General features: G+C 43.8%; 1 protein-coding gene across 2 annotated transcripts in view; it reads left to right on the top strand.

Moving 5' to 3' along the window:
• Positions 1-558: 558 nt before the first annotated feature.
• Positions 559-19,674, top strand: part of cnksr1 (connector enhancer of kinase suppressor of Ras 1) — a 63,171-nt gene continuing 44,055 nt past the window's right edge. Inside the window, exons 1-3 of one of the 2 annotated variants that reach the window (XM_055656417.1) lie at positions 571-687; positions 15,084-15,230; positions 16,650-16,807. Coding sequence is in view for 1 of the 2 variants with exons in the window: in XM_055656416.1 (XP_055512391.1) it covers positions 636-687; positions 16,650-16,807 (210 nt within the window). In the remaining variant the exon portion in view is untranslated. Of the gene's footprint in view, positions 688-15,083; positions 15,231-16,649; positions 16,808-19,674 lie in introns of both variants that reach the window. The other variant, XM_055656416.1, reaches the window with a different exon arrangement.

Raw genomic sequence — 19,674 nt, 5'->3', positions numbered from 1 at the left:
TCAGACCTGAATAAAACACCCTTTGGATAAAAACAACCTTGGCTTGTTGTCACTCGTGTGAAGGTGGACACATAAATGCTGCAGTAACTCAATGGCAGCTTCTCGGGAGAGAAGAAATGGGTGACGTTTCGGTTCGAACCCCTTCTTCAGACCACTCATGCGGCACCCTGTTGTTATCCTTTTGTTCCCCGCCCCTCCTTTGAGGGGTGACCACACGTCCACACCGGTCTCTGTCCGTCAATGTCCAGCAGCTGAAAGACACAGCAGTGTGGCGCTCCCCGCACAGAGCCTTGGCGTCGGCGGCACCAAGCTTCAGTGAGCGACCCTCAGCCTATTTCCTTCGCTCCATAGATGCTGCTGCACCCGCTGAGTTTCTCCAGCATTTTTGTGTACCCCCCCTCAGCAAGTCTCAGTCTGGCTGTCACTGACACTCCCCTCTGTCTCTCTCGGGCTCCACAGGGCACACCTTGGCTCCAAGATTGGCAGTGGCAGCGGCCAATGTGGGAGCCGCGGCCGCCTACCTGTGCGTGACGAGCGGCGGAAGCGGCTGAAGTTTGGGGCGAGAGAGTCAGCAGGAGTTCGGGCGAGTCGGCAACGGCGCCCACGGCTCGGGCTCCCCAGGACAGGACAGCGAGATGGAACCGATCAACAGCTGGAGCCCGCGAAGGGTGTCCCTGTGGTTACAAGGTGAGACCGGGACCTGGAGAGGGAGAGGGAGAGGGAGAGGGAGGGAGGGAGGGAGCAAGGAAAGAACGAACGAATGAGGAAATGGGCGAGATCTTTCACCAAATACTTCTCTTTTAAAGAATGCGACCTGTTGTATTTTGTTCACCGCCGCGACCCGTGTCACGGTGGGCGCTCCCTCACAAAGAACGGTAACGCGATTTACAATGGGTAGATTGTGTCCTCGTCTCCCCGCTGGTCTGTAACCTGAGCCTTTCTTATTTAGCAAACCTCCAAGTCTGGAGTGTCGTGTTGTGTATTGCTACATTTACACATGTTTATAATAACACAACAACAACCCGCCACATTCTGTCCAAATGAAATGGTTTACCTTGACCAGCGCTGATTGTCCATGTTCTAATTCCTCTTCATCCGATGCCTTTGGGTTTCACTGGACAAAATAGGCCCCACACTGGTGGTGGTGGTGGTGCGACCTATCTAGTATAGAAAAGCATAGTACTTCATCTGGCCCCAGACCAGATGGGATGTTGTCTTTGAAGTCACTTTCACCCTCTGGGTTTGAGGAAAATTAAACGTGGAACAGGAGCTCAATGCATGATGTGGATATCCCAAACCTACCCTGGAACCAACTTCCATCAAGATTCCAGCCACAGTTGTGGCATCTATTTACAGGCCTTTGTGTAACAAAGCAGCCACTTAACGTTCAGTCTGAAGAAGGATCCTAACCCGAAACCTTAGTCAGAGGGTGGTGAATCTGTGGAATTATTTGCCACAGAAGGCTGTAGAGGCCAAGTCAATGGATATTTTTAAGGCAGAGAAAGATAGATTCTTGATTGGGTTTCAGGGGTTATGGGGAGATGGCAGGAAAATAGGGTTAGGAGGGAGAGATCAATTACCCATAATTGAATGGTGCAGTAGACGATGGGTCAAATGGGCTAATTCTGCTCCTACCACTTATGACCTATCCATGTCCTCCAGAGATGCTGCCTGACCCACGGAGTTACTCCAGCATTCTGTGGCTTTTTCCACTGAAGGATCATGATTAGTATTAGCTTTGAAACAACAACATCTGTTTTGGGTCAATCTGTTTTGTGTTTTTGGTGCGCAGAATCTGATGCCTTTGTCACAAAGAGATGTAAGGTTGGAGGAAATTTTAGTTGATAAACTAATTCTGGTCAACAGGTAGTGTTGAAATAAGGAATGATGAATCCAATGTAACCAATCATGAGCAGAGAGATTGCAGCCACATGTTTGCTGTGGACATTGTGGGCCAAAGGGCCTGTTCCTGTACTGCTTTGCTCTATGTCATGTTTAGTAATAATTTGCTCATTTTCCGCTTCGCCGAAATCGTTTGACTCAATAATTTATTTACTGGCTTGATCCAAATAAGCACAAAGGAGCTGAATTCTAGAAGTGAAGGGAAAGTGATGCATCTTGATGTCTCGACAGCATTTGCCCTTATGATGTCAAGGGGCTAGAGTAAAACTGAAGTCGCAGGAAACAAAGGTGTCTTTCCATTGACTGAAATTGTATCTTGCATAAAACAAAAGGGTCATAGTTGGAGGACAAGCACCAGCTTAGCCGGCTTTCAACAGCTTTAAAAAAACAGGCTTTCCTCCACTGTGGGAATATAGCTGGCATAATTAATAAATTTGACAATGGCACTAAAATGAGTGGTCTAGTGGATTGAGAAGGTGTTAATTACATTTACAATGGGATCTTGAGGATCTGAGCCGTGGAATGGTAGTTGGAGCATTCAGATAAATGCAAGGTGTTGTGTTTTGCGTGGATAAGGACTTGCACAGAAAACGGAATGGTCCTGCAGAGTGTTGTAGGAGAGACCTAGGGTGCCAGTACATATTTCCTTGAAGGTGGTGACATAACTGGACATGGTGGTGAAGTGGCATTTGGCACACTTGCCATCAGGCAGGGTGGCGAGTACAGGAATTGGGACAAGATGTTACAGCCATACAAGATGTTGGCCAGGCCTCATTCAGAGCACTGTCTACAGTTCAGGTTGCCCTGCTGCATGAGGGATGTCACTAACCTGGAAAAGGTGCAAAAAAAGAGAGAACATTGCTGGGTCTGTGGGTTGAGTTAGAGGAGTCTGGATCATTTTACCCCTGGAGTGTACAAGGCCGAGGGTGTGGCCTTACAGTTGCGTATAATATAATAATAATCATAATAATATAATAAACTTTATTTCGGACTCAAGGTCCAGACAAGGGGCAACATTACATAAAAATGCATTGCATATTAAAAAATATAAAGTGCATATAAAATCTTAGTATATCACTTATAAAAGCATCATAAATTATATATTAAGAAAAAAAAACACAATACATTAGTATAAAATCATGAGAGGCAGAGATAACCTCTTCACCAGGGTCGGGTAGTTTAAGGCGAGAGGGAAATATTTAAAAGTGATTAGAGGGGTAACATTTTCACACAGATGGAATGATCTACCAGAGGTAATGGCAGAGGTGGGTATAGTTACAATACTTTAGAACACCTGGACACGAACATGGATGTGAAAAGTTTAAGGCTATTGGCCAGGCAAAGGCACCTACAAATAGCTCAATTTGGAAACTTGGTTGGCATGAATGAGTTGGGCTGAAGAGTCTCCTTCTGTGCTGTACAGCACTATGACAAATATCTCAGGAATGTAAAGTTAAAACACCTACTCAAAACGGTGTTATTTATATATATTTATATATATATATAAACCACTTAGGCTATGCAGCACTCAACAAATTTCGTGTTTCACCTTAAATTGCTAATGATGCAATTGATATTTTAGCAGCAAATGGGAAACTTTGAGGGAGTTTTGTATACTGTTGCTACCACAGTCATTGTATAGTGTATGGCAATGCTTCATATTCCAATGTTTGTACACATTCTGCCTGAAAGGCTTGGCAGATGATATAATCAACAGTGCAGCAAACTCTCTAAACCTTAGGGATGATCGCTTGGTTCAGAATACAGGCCAATTATCTTCAAATGTGCACACAATTTTGCATCTCCAAACAATTGAATGGACACAGCTAGATAGGCCATGAAGAATGCTAGCAATAAAGGGAATTAAAGAGTAAAAGGAATACATGTTTCATTTTCAAATACCGATAAAACTCTATTACAGACACTGAACTTTATAGAATCCTTGGGAAATCAGCATCCTTGTGAAGACGGAGGATAGAAACAATTTTAGAGCAGGAGAAATCCAAGAGATCTCATTGTCTTCCTCCCGCCCTGGTACTTATTACAATTTCTACTGCCCTTCTCCATCACCTATAGGGGTCCTCCTACCTTCTACCAGTTGTTGTTTGCACATACAACAATCAAACATTCTTGACTCTCTTGTAGTTACACAACACGTTCACAAACATAATCAACATTCGTTCATTGTCGTTGGGTCAAAACACTCGAACACCCAACCTATCGGCCCTGTTGGAGAACTTTCATCATAAGAGCTATATTGCTTCAAGAAGGTAAAGATTACCTTCTCAAAGACATTTAGGAATGGGCAATAAAATGCTGTTCTTTCCTGTACCAACCACAGTCCATAATGAACACACTGTATAACGAGTCGCATTGATTTACTTTAATGAAGATGACTGATTTAACAATGATCTATATCCTCAATGGTTGACAGTTACTTCAGCACACCCTCCATTACAATGAACCATTTCTTCTCTAAACCACAGAAGGAACGATATAAAAAATGACAAATCACTTCTGAGGGTTTGGCTTCCAGGTGGCAGAGGTGCGTGAAGTACTGTCAAAGCAGCCGTGGCAAATTGCCACAATGTACCATAGAGATGGTAAAGTCTATTGCCATAATGCATATATGGTGGTGGGGTGGGTGAGGGGGGTCTGAATGGTTGGATAGATTGATCAGGTGGCAATCAAGCAGGCTGCTCTGTGCTGGAGAGTTTTGAGTGGGAGACACAAAAAGCTGCAGATACTGGAAACAAAGTGTTAGAGGAACTCAGCAGGTCAGGCAGCATCTGGGGATAGAATGGACAGGTGACCTTTTGGGGGTGGGGGGGGGGCATCAAGGTGAAGAAGGTCTCTATAGCATCCTAAAGTATAGGGCAAAATTAGATATGTATTCATCCAAATAGGTGGGAATATTCCATCATCTTATGGGCCTGTCCCACTTGAGCGATTTTTTTTTGGCGGCTGCCGGCGACTGTCATAGTCGTAGCAGGTCGCTGAAAAACCGGTGACTGGACCCCCCTACGACAATGTCTACAACAACCTACCACCTAGTAGACATCAAGCTATTGATAACCGGCGACCCATTAGGACGTCCACCTACGACCACAACTATCTTGTAGTTGATGGAAATCATGTCAAGCCACCGGTTACATAATAACCAGAATATGGCACATACCTGCACTTAATTGTTTCAGCTAGTGGATACCTTGGGCTCATAGTCAACGGTGATGCTCAAAATGCCAATGGATAGCTTGGGGTCTATATATTGTTAAGTATCACAGCCTTGCGCCTGCACACCAAAAAAAAATAAAGTACTTGTTACTTTTGTGTCACAGCTGAATGACAGAAGTTTTGCTACACACACAAACTAGATCCAGAGGGTGGTGATACTGCGGAACTCGCTGTCACAAATGGTGGAAGCCAAGTCATTGGGTATTTTTAAAGCAGAGACTGATTGGCTCTTGATCAGTGAGAGTTACAGGGAGAAGACAGGAGAATGGGGTTGAGAGGGGAAAATAGATAGGCATCATCGAATGGCAGAGCAGACTCAATGGACCAAATGGCCTAATTCCACTCCTATGTCTTACGATTTATTATGAAACACTCTGCTTGGAGAAGTGAAATTGAACACAACTATTATTTGTTTATTAACTTTCAGGATCCGAGCACTATGGCGAGGCCAACACTTATTGCCTATCCCTAAGTGCTCTCGAGGTGGCAGTCAGTCATCTTCTTGAATTGCTGTAGATAAGAAGTTAGGAAATATCCCCACTTTGGACAACCAAATTGTTAATGTAAATATCGAACAATAGTGGATCAAGCATTGATCCCTGTGGCAGGCTACTTGTTGCAGACCTCCAGTCTTATGCTGCCACCTTCTATATCCTACTTTTAAGCCAATGTTGTAATTAATTGGCTGGCACGCCCTTGATCCCATCTGATCTAATGTTCCAGACAAGTCTACCATGTGGTGCCTTGTCAAAGTCCATATTGACAATACCTACCCTCATCAATCACTTGGTCATCTCTCAAAAAATCATGACATAATCTCTCAAATTCATGACACATGACTTCCCATGATTACAATGCCTAACCAGTTCTTGCTTTTCCAAATAGATGTATATCCTTTCTCTCAGAGTCCCTCCTGCCAACTTGCCCACCCTCCAAGATAAGGCTGTAGTTTCCAGGCTCTTCCTTGCAGCCTTGTTTAAATAGAGGCACAACATTAGCCACCTCCAGCATTTCACCATGGCTATTGATGTTCAGCTCATGATTAATTAAAAATAATTTCACACATGCTGTCTGCAGAGTGCTTCCTTTTCTTACCACTCACTTCAATTCTTCAGAAGACTTTACAATTTGAAGCAAAGAGGTTACGCTAATTGCTGGGATGTGTTTGTGAATGGCAACAGAGGAGCTGCCAAATCCAGCAGATTTTAGGAATTGTGCCTCTGCAAACAGAAGCATTAAGCTGTAAATGTTTCATGTGCCCGTCAAAGTCATTGTGTGAGGATTCTGGCATGAAGTGATTGTTTACTTATTGTATTTGAAAGCTCCTACTAGTGGCAAAATAAACATTCAAACATGGCCCAATATAGTTATTAAATAATACATTGTGTTATGAGTTGGGATTTTTCTTTGTGTAGTTTTTTTTCTCCTTCTCTACTGCGCAAATAGCGAAGACTATGAGAATTATTTGATAAATTACAACAGCAGGCAACTGAAGTAAGTCTTGCTGTTAAAATGCTGGAGAACAGAGGAGGGATGTGGAAAATATTCACTGCATGGGCAGGTTTGTACAAGTTTGACCCAAATTCTTGTATATACAATTTGAAATGAGTCATAAAACCAACCGTCACCAAGCCAAACTGCAAAGATAAACTTTTCATTATTCATGTTTGGAAGAGGAAGGTTGAGGACCCACAATCCCGTTTACATCAATGGGGCGATGGTGGAGAGATTCAAAAACTTCAAATTCCTGGGCGTGCATATTTCCGACGATCTTTCCTGGTCCCAGCACACTGATTCAATTATAAAGAAAGCACATCAACGCCTCTACTTCCTGAGAGGATTACGGAGATTCAGTATGTCAAAGAGGATTCTCTTGAACTTCTACAGGTGCACAGTAGAGAGCATATTGACTGGTTGCATCTTTGTCTGATTTGGCAACTTGAACGTCCATGAGGTCAAAGGTCAAAGGTATTTTATTGGTCACATCCACATACACCTAGGTGTGGTGAAGTGAAATGCTTCTTGCCATTTTGCAGCACATAAAGAAGGAATACAGACATAACATTAATAAGAGTTTTAAACATAAAGAACATCCCCCCACAATGGTTCCCATTATGGGGGAAGGCATAAAGTCCAGCCCCCAACCCCAGTTCACCGATAGTCGGGCATATTGAGGCCTCCATAGTTGCCTCTACGGAGGCCCGATGTTCTAGGCCGTTCTCGCCGGGTGATGTTGCTCCGGCGTCGGGAGAGTCCTCTCAGCGGCTTGGGAACCCTGGAACGGCCGCTTCTGTATTGGAGGCCGCGGCTTCCAAAGCCAACAAGGCCGCGCCGGTTGGAGCTCCACAACTGGCGATCTCATCTAGAGATCCCAGGCTCCCGGTGTAAAGCTCAGCGCCGCCACCCGCAGCTGGTCGCTCCACAGTCCCGCAGCTCCGTGATGTTTTCCTCAGCGATCTTCAGCTCACCAGAGCTCCAGCGCAGCGACCCGGGCAAGGCATCGCCCGCTCCACGATAGCGTCCAGCGCTGTGCCGCCGCCGAAGCGGAAAAGAATGCAGAAAGTTGTGACCACTGCTCAGTCCATCACCGGCATTGACCTCCACATCATCGAATGGATTTATCAGAGTCGCTGCTTCAAAAAGGCAGCCAACATCATCAGAGACCCACACCATCCTGGCCACACACTCATCTCACCACTGCCATCGGGAAGAAGGTACAGGAGCCTGAAGACTGCAATGTCAAGGTTCAGGAACAGCTTCTTCCCTACAGCCATCAGGCTATTAAACACTACAACCTCATGAGCTCTGAATTACAACAGACTTCTTATTATTGCACTGTGTGTATATATATATGTGTATATATGTATATATATGTATATGTATATATATATATACCAAATTTTTGTTTTCTCTCTCGTTTATCATATTATTTACAGTGTACTAAGTTTACATTTTCTGTTGTGCTGCAGCAAGTAAGAATTTCATTGTTCTATCTGGGACACATGACAATAAAACACTCTTGACTAATTGCTGGAATCCCAGAGTGCCTTCAAATGACTTGGTCCTTGGCATTGTGCAGAGATTGCTTTGATACCCTTCAGTCAGCACTCAGAACTGTATAAGGCCAATTTTAACCATTCTTTGGAATTCATCAATTTTTGCTGGTCATCCTAAATTGTGTCCTGGAGTTTGTGCTGTTAAATCTTTCAATTTCTGTAGATTCAACTTCACGATCTTATTCTCACCAAGTTAATTATTGCAGGTACACCTGTTCCTTTTTGGTGTGACTGACACGTGTTCTCGAGATCAAATCCTTTCTTAAGTTTGAGGGGAATCTTCTAACATGATCAATGAGATCAAATAGTTAAACCAGGCATCCACTACCACCATCAGAATAGTATTCCAATACAGTCTGATTAGTTGTAACCCAGAATTTCTTTCATTCTGCTGTCTTCAGCAAGCCAGGGAACCAAGTTCAATGAGGAGCTGAATAATTGAGTTGTAATTAACAGAATGACCATACTGTAACTGGAGCAAAGCAATCTGAGAACATGTCAAGCTAAACCTCTGTGTGCTTTTGTAAACACTACTTCAATAGTTCTGGTATTAAGGTTCTAAGGGCACCCATATCTTTGAGTCCAGCTCAAATATAGAACAGTTACATATGAACAAAGCTGCAGGTACACAAGTTGAGCCAGAAAATGAAGGTACAGGTGCACAACCTTTTATCCGGTGTTCCGGAAACCGAAAAACTCCGAAAACCGGCCATTTTTTCCAGATGTCGTCTGCGCACCAAAGCTCGCGTTTGGCGCCAAACTTGACCCGAAACGACCCACGGTCAACCCAGGTCTGTACTACTGTAGCGGCTGCCTCCTCCCCGGAGACCGGGAGACGCTTAAACATCTGTAAATCATTGCTTAAATGTTAGTCAGCTAGTTTGGAGGGCTTTTATGTGAAGGGGGGGTGAAGGGGTAAACTTTAATTCTTAGTCCCCTACCTGGTCGGAGAGGCGGGGAGCGGTCAATGCCTTACCGGGTCGCCGTGCAGTAAGCTCCGCAGCGCTGTGGCCGGTGGGGCTGCGGGCGGCGCCGGTTGTAGCTCCAATCCCGGCAACTCTACCCCTGGCTGCGAAGCGCTCCAAATCCAGCGCGGCCCGCGGCCGGACGCCCCAGCTCCGCGAATGTCGGGAGTCGGCGGCGTCGCAGCGCTGGGATACCAGCGGGGAGCGGGCAATGCCTTACCGGGTCGCCGTGCGGCAAGCTCCGGAGCGCTGTGGCCGCCGACTCCCAACATTCGCGGAGCGTCGCTGGATTTGGAGCCGCGCAGCCAGGGGTAGAGTCGCCGGGGTCGGCCGGACGGAGCCCCCAGCTCCGCGAGGTTGGGAGTCGCCGACCAGGTAGGGGACTAAGAATTAAAGTTTCCCCCTTCACCCCCACTCCACCACCACCACATAAAATCCCTCCAAACTAACTGACTAACATTTATGCAATGATTCTCCCGGTCTCCGGGGAGGAGGCAGCTGCTCCAGACTTTTCAAGCCGCCCGCGCTACCTACCTAATCTACGCTAAAAATCTTCCATTCGGAAATCCGAAAATGTCCGAAATCCGACAAGTGTCTGGTCCCAAGGCTTTCGGATAAAAGGTTGTGCACCTGTACATGATTATTCTCAGAATCTTTTTGAGGACTTCATAATCCACAAAAGCCATTCTTTGATAATTTGATTCACAGTGTGTGGTGTTAGAATTTGCATTGGAAATTACTAAAGTAATGGGGCCAAAGGTTTGTGTTTGCTTTGCATTAAGGTCACGTGCTTCAACGCTCGCAGTTAATGTTTTTAAGTAGAGCTCATCTCCAGAGAAAACAATCTAACCTCGTATTAACATTCGAAATTCAATGTTGTTACTTTTACTGAATTGCACACCATTATGTACCTGATCAAAAATATGACTGAATTAACCACATAAATGCTGTTGTGGCAAGGCCATATCAGAAGCTAAGTTTTCTGCAAAGCATGACATGCCTCTTGACTCTCCAGAACCTTTCCACCATTTATTGGGGACAAGATCTGAGCATGATGGAATACCCCTACTTATCTGTATGCATTGAGTGCCAGTAATAACATCTAGGACAAGGGATACATCTCTTAATTAGCATTGTCTGCGATGCACTAAAGATTAATTTACAACATTGACAGCATACAATGGTTGAAGTATTGAAGGGTTGCCTCCCGTTGAGCCGCAGCAACGAGAGCGGGCACGGGGAAGTTGCCGCCGAGCACAGCCTCTGCTCGCACTGGAAAGGAGGGAAACGGACCGAGAGCCGGTAAGCAGACCGGCGGTGGCAACTGGGCGTGGGGGTCGACGGTGGACAGGGCCACTGGAGGTAAAACCAACTGCAGGCCCAGCTCACTCGGAGATGGTAGGCTGCCAAGCCCGGCCCCTGCTCGGCCCGCGAATCTGGAATCGGAGAGTGGGGTGGAAGGAGGTGGAGGCGGACGCTGGACAATTGGCCCAGTGAGTGGAACTGGGCGGGGGGGGGGGGGGGCTTACTTTCCACGCACATGAGGTCGCCTGCGGGAGGTGCCTCCCCCCCCCCCGAAAAATATACGCCCAACACTTCCTCCATAGCAAGTGGATGAAGTGTTATTTCGATAAATAAATGTGTTCTCTTTGTGTTCCTGGTTTCTATCCCAGTTAACAATAATTTAAGGACATTAACCGTTCTGTATGCACTGTAGATGTGATTCAGATAATGTTTGGGACAAAGACCCATCATTTATTTATTTGCCCCTGTACTTCACAATTTGTGATTTGTATTAGAAAAAAACCACATGTGGTTGTAGGGCACATAGTTAGATTTAAAAAAAGGCCATTTTTATACATTTTGGTTTCACCATGTAGAAATTACAGCAGTGTTTATACATAGTCCCCCCATTTCAGGTCACCATAATGTTTGGGACACGGCAATGAGATATAAATGAAAGTAGTCATGTTTAGTATTTTGTTGCATATCCTTTGCATGCAATGACTGCTTGAAGTCTGTGATTCATGGACATCACCAATTGCTTGGGTGTCTTCTCTGGTGATGCTCTACCAGGCCTGTATTGCAGCCATCTTTAGCTTATGCTTGTTTTGGGGGCTAGTCCCCTTCAGTATTCTCTTCAGCATATAAAAGGCATGCTCAATTAGGTTCAGATCGAGTGATTGATTTGGCCACTGAAGAATTGACCAATTGCTAGCTTTGAAAACTCATTTGTTGCTTTAGCAGTATGTTTGGATTCATTGTCTTGCTGTAGAATGGACCGCCGGCCAATGAGTTTTGAGGCATTTGTTTGAACTTGAGCAGATAGGATGTGTCTATACACTTCAGAATTCATTATGCTACTACCATCAGCTGTTGTATCATCAATGAAGATAAATGAGCCAGTACCTTCAGCAGCCATACATGCCCAGGCCATAACACCCCCACCACTGTGTTTCACAGATTAATTGGTATGCTTTGGATCTTGGGCAGTTCCTTCTCTCCTCCGTACTTTGCTCTTGGCATCACTCTGATATAAGTTAGTGTTCATCTCATCTGCCCACAAGACTTTTTTTCCAGAACTGTAGTTGCTCTTTTAATTACTTCTTGGGAAACTGTAACCTGGCCATTCTATTTTTGTGGCTAACCAGTGGTTTGCATCTTGCAGTGTAGCCTCTGTAATTCAGTTCATGAAGTCTTCTGCGGACAGTGGTCATTGACAAATCCACACCTGACTCCTGAAGAGTGTTTCTGATCTGTTTGACAGGTGTTTGGGCATTTTTTTTAAATTATAGAGAATTCTTCTGTCAACAGCTGTGGAGGTCTTCCTTGCCCTGCCAGTCCCTTTGCGATTAGTAAGGTCACCAGTGCATCATCCTTCTTAATGATGTTCCAAACAGTTGATATTGGTCAGCCTAAGGTTTGCCTGATGTCTCTAAACAGTTTTATTCTTGTTTCTCAGTCTGATAATGGCTTCTTTGACTTTCATTGGCACAACTTTGGTCCTCATGTTGATAAACAGCAATAAAAAGACTGGAGGAAAGACTAGGTGCTGAGAGCTCTCTTATACCTGCAATAAGGAGGCATTTAAACACACCTGCGCAATTACAAACGCCTGTGAAGCCATGTGTCTCAAACATTAAGTTCCCCTGAAATGGAGGGGGGGGGGGGGGGGGGGGGGGGAAGACTATGTATAAACATTGCTGTCATTTCTACATGGTGAAACCAAAATGTATAAAAATGGCCTTTTATAAATTTGGACAATGTGCATTTTAACCACATGTGATTTTTTTTTTTTTTTTTTTTCTATTACAAATCTCAAAGTTTGGAGTACGGAGGTAAATAAATAAATGATCAGTCTGTCCCAAACATTATGGAGGGCTCTGTACATAAAGTTGTGTCTTCCTCATGTGCGTTCCCTTCCATTCTTCCATGTTCACAGTTTCACTGTATTATTTTGGAACATTGGCTGCATAATCTTTAAACATATGTTTGGCATTTGGAATGCATTTTACAGCTTGGTTATCACTTTTAAAGATATCTACAAAATCGACTGAACATAGCCAGACGAGCTCCATATTGTCTGCAATGTGTAACACTTTTGGAACATGTAGGGGGAAATGCCGAGTAACATCAATATTCTGAAACTGTGGGCAGAGGAAGAGAAAATGCATGATCTCTGGGTTAGGATTTAGAACGAGCTGTGGAAAGGTTGGAGCATGATTACTTGAAACGAAGGATAATTTAGTACCGCAGTTTATTGGACTCCAGAGGGATAAATAATTGAACACAAAGCAGTAATGCGAAAAATTGAGCACAACTTGCATGAAGCTGAGAGCAAATGCCATTCCTGATCTAATTTACTGACTCACTGCTGGGAAAAATTTAATCTTGCTTGCATGTTTTCAGACTAGTAAGTGCAAATAGTATTTCCCTGCTTAACCTTTATTCAGAGCCAACAATATTGGTGAAAATCACCTGATATTGTCCTAATTTGTTACATGTCCTGCTGTTAAATTAAAAATCAGCTCCATTAGAAACACTGGGAATCAGTTTGATTATGAGAATGTTTCAGCCAAGGGTCATTTTGTCTGACTCGGAAAATTGTTTGCTCTGGAGTCTTGTATCATAAATATTTATATGTCAGCTTCGCTCTGCTGGTATTCTTTCAGATGAGCCAGATGTGAGCAAGTAATTTAGTTGTAATGTAGTGCAAGGCAATGGGAGGGCTAACGACCCACCAGTAGTGATGGGGATTGGTAAAATATTTTCAATGCAAGTTGATATAGGATTTAGATGGGAATATTCAAGTGGGTTTGTCCCCTGTGCCTGAATCCTTTTTCCTCATTGGTAGTAAAGGTTGAAGGTTTTGGAGGTGCTGTCAAATTGATAGTGAGTATTTGAAATATATGTTACATGTATTCTACTCAAGGTTATCTGGTATTCGTGCAACTGTCAAGTTGAGCTTGTGATTAATGCTGACATTCAGCATGCTGATGGGGAGGTTCTTGTCGATGGTCATGGCATTGAACAACGAGTGCAGGTTGGTAGACTGGCACTTTTTGAAAGTGGGCCATTACCTGCCACTTATTTTGGCTCAATGTTTCTTGCTTCTTGGTACTCCCTGCCTGAGTATTGTATGGATGTTAGAATACAGAATGTTGTCTGATCTAATGTTGTCCCATCACCCAATATTACAGTTTTCTCTATCATAAACAATGATTAGTACCCAGCCAGAGCACCTGGTGCTGAATACAAGGAGTCACAACCACGGGCGGACCAGATTGTCTTGCTCGTATTCCACAGCTTGATTTGAGTATTAAACAACGGACCATGTGTTAGTAGCTACATTTATTTATACACTTCACACGTATGAAGTTATCTTCCGATAATAACAAGAGAAAATGTTAGAAAAGTCAGCATCTTGAGGAACAAGAAATTAAATTGTAGTTTCGGGTCAACCAGGAAAATGTGAAAACAATAAGAAAACATTTGTGTACATTTGCATAATACGAAGGAGAATATTTTTGATGGGGTGAGGCCAGGGTTACCAAGGTGATTCCACTGTTTATGGAACCAACTTGCTGATAGATTAATGTGCTGTTAAGGAGAGGGAGAACGCAAACAAAAGTCAAGTTTATAGTCGTATGCACAAGTACAGTGGAGTATTGGTACAATGAAAATCTTGCTTACAGCAGCATCATAGGCTCGGACAACTCACAAAAACAAATTGTACATAATTACACATTTTATAAGAGTGAAAATAAAAAGACTGCAATAAAAATACCAATACACAAGTGAAAAACACAACTAGAAAAACAAATTCACATTAACGCAAAAGGGAATGTGTTCCGTTGCTGAGATAGGATTAGGAGTGTGCAGGTGGTTTAAAGACAGAAATATAGAAAATAGGTGCAGGAGTAGGCCATTCGGCCCTTCGAGACCTGATGGTTTTAGGAAAGTAGCTGTTCCTGAATGCGGACATTTGGGACTTAATGCTTCTGTACCTCCTGCCCAATGGTAGCAATGAGAAGAGCCCATGGCCCAGATGGTGGGGATTATTGAATATATTACCTTCTACGGAAAAAGATGTGAAATGCATGTTAATGTGATTTCTTGGACCTGAAACCAAAAGGAGAATGCTGGAATGGCCCAGTAGATCTATCGAGGGCCTCCTCTCTGCCATAGTTGACCGAGTCACAACTGTGTCTCGTGTGTTTCATGCACTTTTGTTTTCATGCCCCGATAGGAAGAAAAGAGTTCCACTCATTCTCTGTGTAAGGATAAATATTTTCTCTTTCTACACTACTTTGTCTCTTGGGCATGTTCAGTATTTGTTTTTATTGGTGGGGTTTCATTCTCTTCAACAGCTCTGACCTGCACTTCAAAACATTTTAATATATCGCTTTTATTTCTTTTCACTCAGGCCTTTGGCATTAATAATTAGCCAGATAGCTTCATAACTCGGGCACGGTCACACTGGTGTGCTGATTCCACTATCTAAGATTTTACACGCTGTCCTATCAATTAGGAAGTATCTGGACACGTACTTGCAGAGTCACAGCATAGAAAGGTAGGAACCAAGTGTTGCTAAGTGGGATTAGTATAGTTGGGAACTTGATAGCTGGGATGGACCTGGTGGGCCAAAGGGCCGCCTTCTGTGCAGTATGGCCATATGATTCCATGGGTGATTCTGTGCAGTTAAACTGTGGTTGGTACCTCCTGTGGGATATTTTATTGCATTTAAATTTATATCACTACGTCCACTGGTTTCCAGCAGCCGTTCCTGCTTATTCAACTGTAAATGACTAAGTGCCATCAGCAGGATGGGTGGACATGTTGAGCAGCTTGTGATGTGCTGGTAAGTCGCACCCTGCTGACTAATTAAATCAGCAATGCCCTTGCCTGCTCATGAGGGGCAAAGTAGCACAGCTGGTAGAGCTGCTGCCTCACAGCATCAGAGACCCAGGTTTGATCCTGATCTCGGGAGCTGTTTATATGGAGTTTGCACATTCTCCCTGTGAATGTGTGGGTGTCATAGAAACATAGACAATAGGTGCAGGAGGAGGCCATTCGGCCCTTCGAGCCAGCACCGCCATCTTTGGTCCTTCGGGTGCTACAGCTTCCTCCCACATCCCAAAGACTTGTTTGTAGGCTAATTGTCCTTTGTAAAATTGCCCATGATGTGCAGGGAGTGAATGTAAAAGTGGGATAATGTCGAGCAAGTGTGAGATTGATGGTCCGTGGGCTGAAGGAACTATCTCCATGCTGTAGCATCCAATTGATTGTCACGTTTACTGATGCTTATTTCCAGAGTAAATAATTGGGGAGAGACACAACAGCATAAAGGAACAGATTGGGCTGCCCTACATGGTGAGGATGGGGAAAAAGTGACCTGGAGTGCATTGAATGTGGGCTTTGTGCTCTGGATGAAGGTGGGCTTGTGTACTTGGGGTAGGGGGATTGAGAAGAGGCAGGGTTATCATGCACTGATCAGCTGTCATGGACCACAAAGTGGGCAGAACACGTGTGAAATGCAAAGATGCAGGTGCTGAAAGTCTGAAATAAAAAGAGTGCTGGAAACATTAAACAGGCCAGGTACCAACAGTAGAAAGAGGAACGGTTGAAGGGTCTTCTGTCTTCAATCACTTGACAGTTTTACGTTGCATGTGTATTCAGCTAACTGACAACTAATTCAGACTTGAGAGTAAACTGGTTGTGCAGCTTCCTGACATTCAATTACCTGCCTGGTTTTATCCATGAAGGGTCCTGACTTGTAACGTCCTCCACAGATGCTGCCGGACCCGCTGAGTTACTCCAGCACTTTGTGTTTTTTGCTCATGATACTAGCATCTACGATTCCTTGTGTCTACTGACTAAGTTCTATCCTTGCCTCTTGTGTAGTTGGGGGAACAGATTACTTGTTTATGTTATGTGAAATCAGGCTTTGTAGGCTGTCTGATTTAGATTCTGTCCTTATTGTGTTCCTTAGGCCTGGACAGTAATGTGCAGAAGTATCCATTTGACCAGTGGCAAGTGAACGGGGAGCAACTTTTGCGATTGTCACAGCAGAACCTGGAGGAGTTGGGCGTGAAACAAATTGGGCACCAGGAGTTGATTCTGGAGGCGGTGGAGCTGCTATGTGCACTGGTAAGGAATGTACATTGCCCTGTGTGTGTCACACATGTAATCACACTAATGGAAGTTGGTGGTAATGGAACATGCAACCTGCTCCATGCATGTTGTTGCTGGGAATTCTGACTTGAATTAAGAATGTTAAGGGCCTTTCCCACTTTCACAACCTAATTCACGACCTCTGCCCAGTTTGCCCTTGACTCGTACTCGCAGCATGGTCGTCAGGAGGTCGTAGGTAGGTCGTAATGTTAGTTGTAGGTACTCGTGGCATCAAGTAGGTCGGGGCGTTTTTCTAGCCTGATGAAAAATGTCCACGAGTAAAAAAGGTCGTGAATTATGTCATAAAAGTGGGGCAGGCCCTTAACATGGCTGATAGACAATGCTGATTATGCTGATCAATAATATTACAAGTGGATTAGGCTGTGCACATTATGGCATAGAGGGCCTTCTTACAGTAACTGTTGGTGGAAAGAATACATTTGTTTTGGGATTTAGTCTGCATTCTGCTTCAAAATCCACCAGGTGTTTCCTATTCCTTGACTTTCATAGCACAAGATACAAGAGGGCCTATAACATCGGGCCGCACTTGTGGCGACTGGTTGCAGAGGCCTAAAATAGGCCCCGACCTCGGGTGGACTAGGAGGAGGACTGGACTTTTTGGTGCCTTCCCTTGCAGTGGAAAGTGTTGATTCTGCTGTGTGGGGGGGGTGGGGGGGGGGGTTCATGTTGAATCCTATAGTGTATTGTGTCTTTTTTATTTTTTATTTTATATGAATGTGTGGTAATCTAATTTCTTCTTGTGTAAAGCACTTTGGCTTCAACGTGATTTGATTTAAAAGTGCTATATAAATAAAAATTACTTACTTACTTGCTCCAACCTGCCAAACATACTTGTTTTCTGTCCCCGTTTCATATTATCAGCAAACTTGAATAGCTTTATTATTATTGGTTCCTGTGCTCACTTTTAATCAACCTTTATTAATGTACATCAAATGTAACACCCAGAATCAATCACTCACAGTAACAAGCATATTTTTCCATCATGGTATAATAGCAAGTACCAAGAGTTCTGAACCCATTGATTTATCTCCTTAGCTATTCACTTCCCTTTTCAGGTTATCTTGACATACTATTATACATTTCAAAATAGTTGATTGTATTTGTGGACAGTAATTTCTTCCATCCCTTCTCAAAACCGTCCTAATTTCTGGTTGCCCCAGCCTTGTAGCTGCCACCTTATCCTTGCCTTGTAGCCGTCATGCAGACACTGGACAATAGATAACCTTATGTCACAACTCTGCTAATTTGCAGGTCACATCTTATTGTTTTCCAATATAAGTCATGGCTATGTTCCCTGACACAGCCAGTTCATTATTAACCTCAACAACTCAATTAAATGCTCTTGAGCTGTATCACAGTAATCTCCGGTCTACAATCGTGAATGGCCTTGTATAGATCGAGATTGTAAATCAACTAAGTTACTTTGGCAACTAAATCATGATGTGCTCAAGCAGTTCAAACTAGTTTGCAATGTGTAATAAACCCATTGTAATCTCTGCTGATCCTAAACTCTTTTTTTCCTGATGCTTCATTCTTACAGACTTTCGATGTACAAATATATTCAGCGTTTTTTTTTTAAATGTTAGTTCTTAGGGGAAACCCCTGTTTTTTTTTTTTTCTGTATTGGACATGATAATTCCTTCCTCAAACCTGTAACCACCATAAGGGACTGAAACAAATTGTGTAGATAGCATTAGAGGTGAGAGGCCTGCTTGGTGTTTTAGGACTGTGTGCTTAATGGATCCAAACTTAAATACAACCTAGAAAAATCAATTATTCAAATGGGTGGCATGAGGTACAATGTACAAAGCTGCGCTCAAATTAATAACACACAAATCCCCTCCACAGATATCTCCTGATCCAGCATTTCCTCTAGCATTGTTTTTGCTCCAAATTCTTACATCTGCAGTCTCTCCTCTCCTCAAATGTGTCATCTTGAAGAGCTGATGTTTCAGTTTCCCTCAACAGGCATGTACTGAAGAAATGCCTGTCTGAATGCTAGTTGAGTCTGAAGAAGGGTCTCGATGAAACGTCACCCATTCCTTCTATCCAGAGATGTCGCTGAGCTACCCCAACATTTTGCATCTTATCGTCGGTTTAAACCAGCATCTGCAGTTTCTTCCTACACTAAAGAAATGCCAATGTCTTTGCCTATCCGAGGAAAGTGAATAAAAATTCACCGTAGGCGAATGCACGAGGGCAGATCAGTGGCGCTGCTTGTACACAGAACCAGGACCCAGGCTTGATGTTGACCTCTAGTGATCTCTGTTCACCAGTGATAGGAGCAGAATTGGGCCATCAAGTTATCCCGCCATTCAATCATGACTTATCTATCGATCCCTCCCAACCCCATTCTCCTGCCTTCTCCCCATAACCCCTGACACCCTGTGTCCGTATGGAATTTGCAGGTTCTCCCTGTGATCGCGTGGGTTTCCCTGGCTGCTCCAGCTTCCTCCCACATTGCTAAGACGTGTGTGTTGGTTGGTTAATTGGCCTCTATACATCACCCCCAGTGTGTAGGGAGTGGATGACAAAGTAGAATAATATAGAACTGGTATGAATGGTGGTTAGCATGGACTTGGTGGCTAAAGGGCCTGATCCATGCTTTATCTTTCAATCAATCCATCAATCACTCATTCACCCTAAGAATAAAAAAAAACAGTGTTCAGAATTGATGGTTTAATTCCACCCTTTTGATGAAGTGTCGGAACTAAGCATCAACACTGACATGCTTGTCAATGATTTAGGAAACCAAAATTCATTCGACGTGGGAGGAAGAGCTTAGATGTGTTCATTTCAGTTAGATTGATGTTACTCCTGAC

Source organism: Leucoraja erinacea, chromosome 26 (genome assembly GCF_028641065.1).
Source record: "Leucoraja erinacea ecotype New England chromosome 26, Leri_hhj_1, whole genome shotgun sequence".
NCBI lineage: Eukaryota > Metazoa > Chordata > Chondrichthyes > Rajiformes > Rajidae > Leucoraja > Leucoraja erinaceus.
The sequence above is the reverse complement of the archived record's forward strand: the minus strand, read 5'-3'. Positions and strand labels throughout refer to the sequence as shown.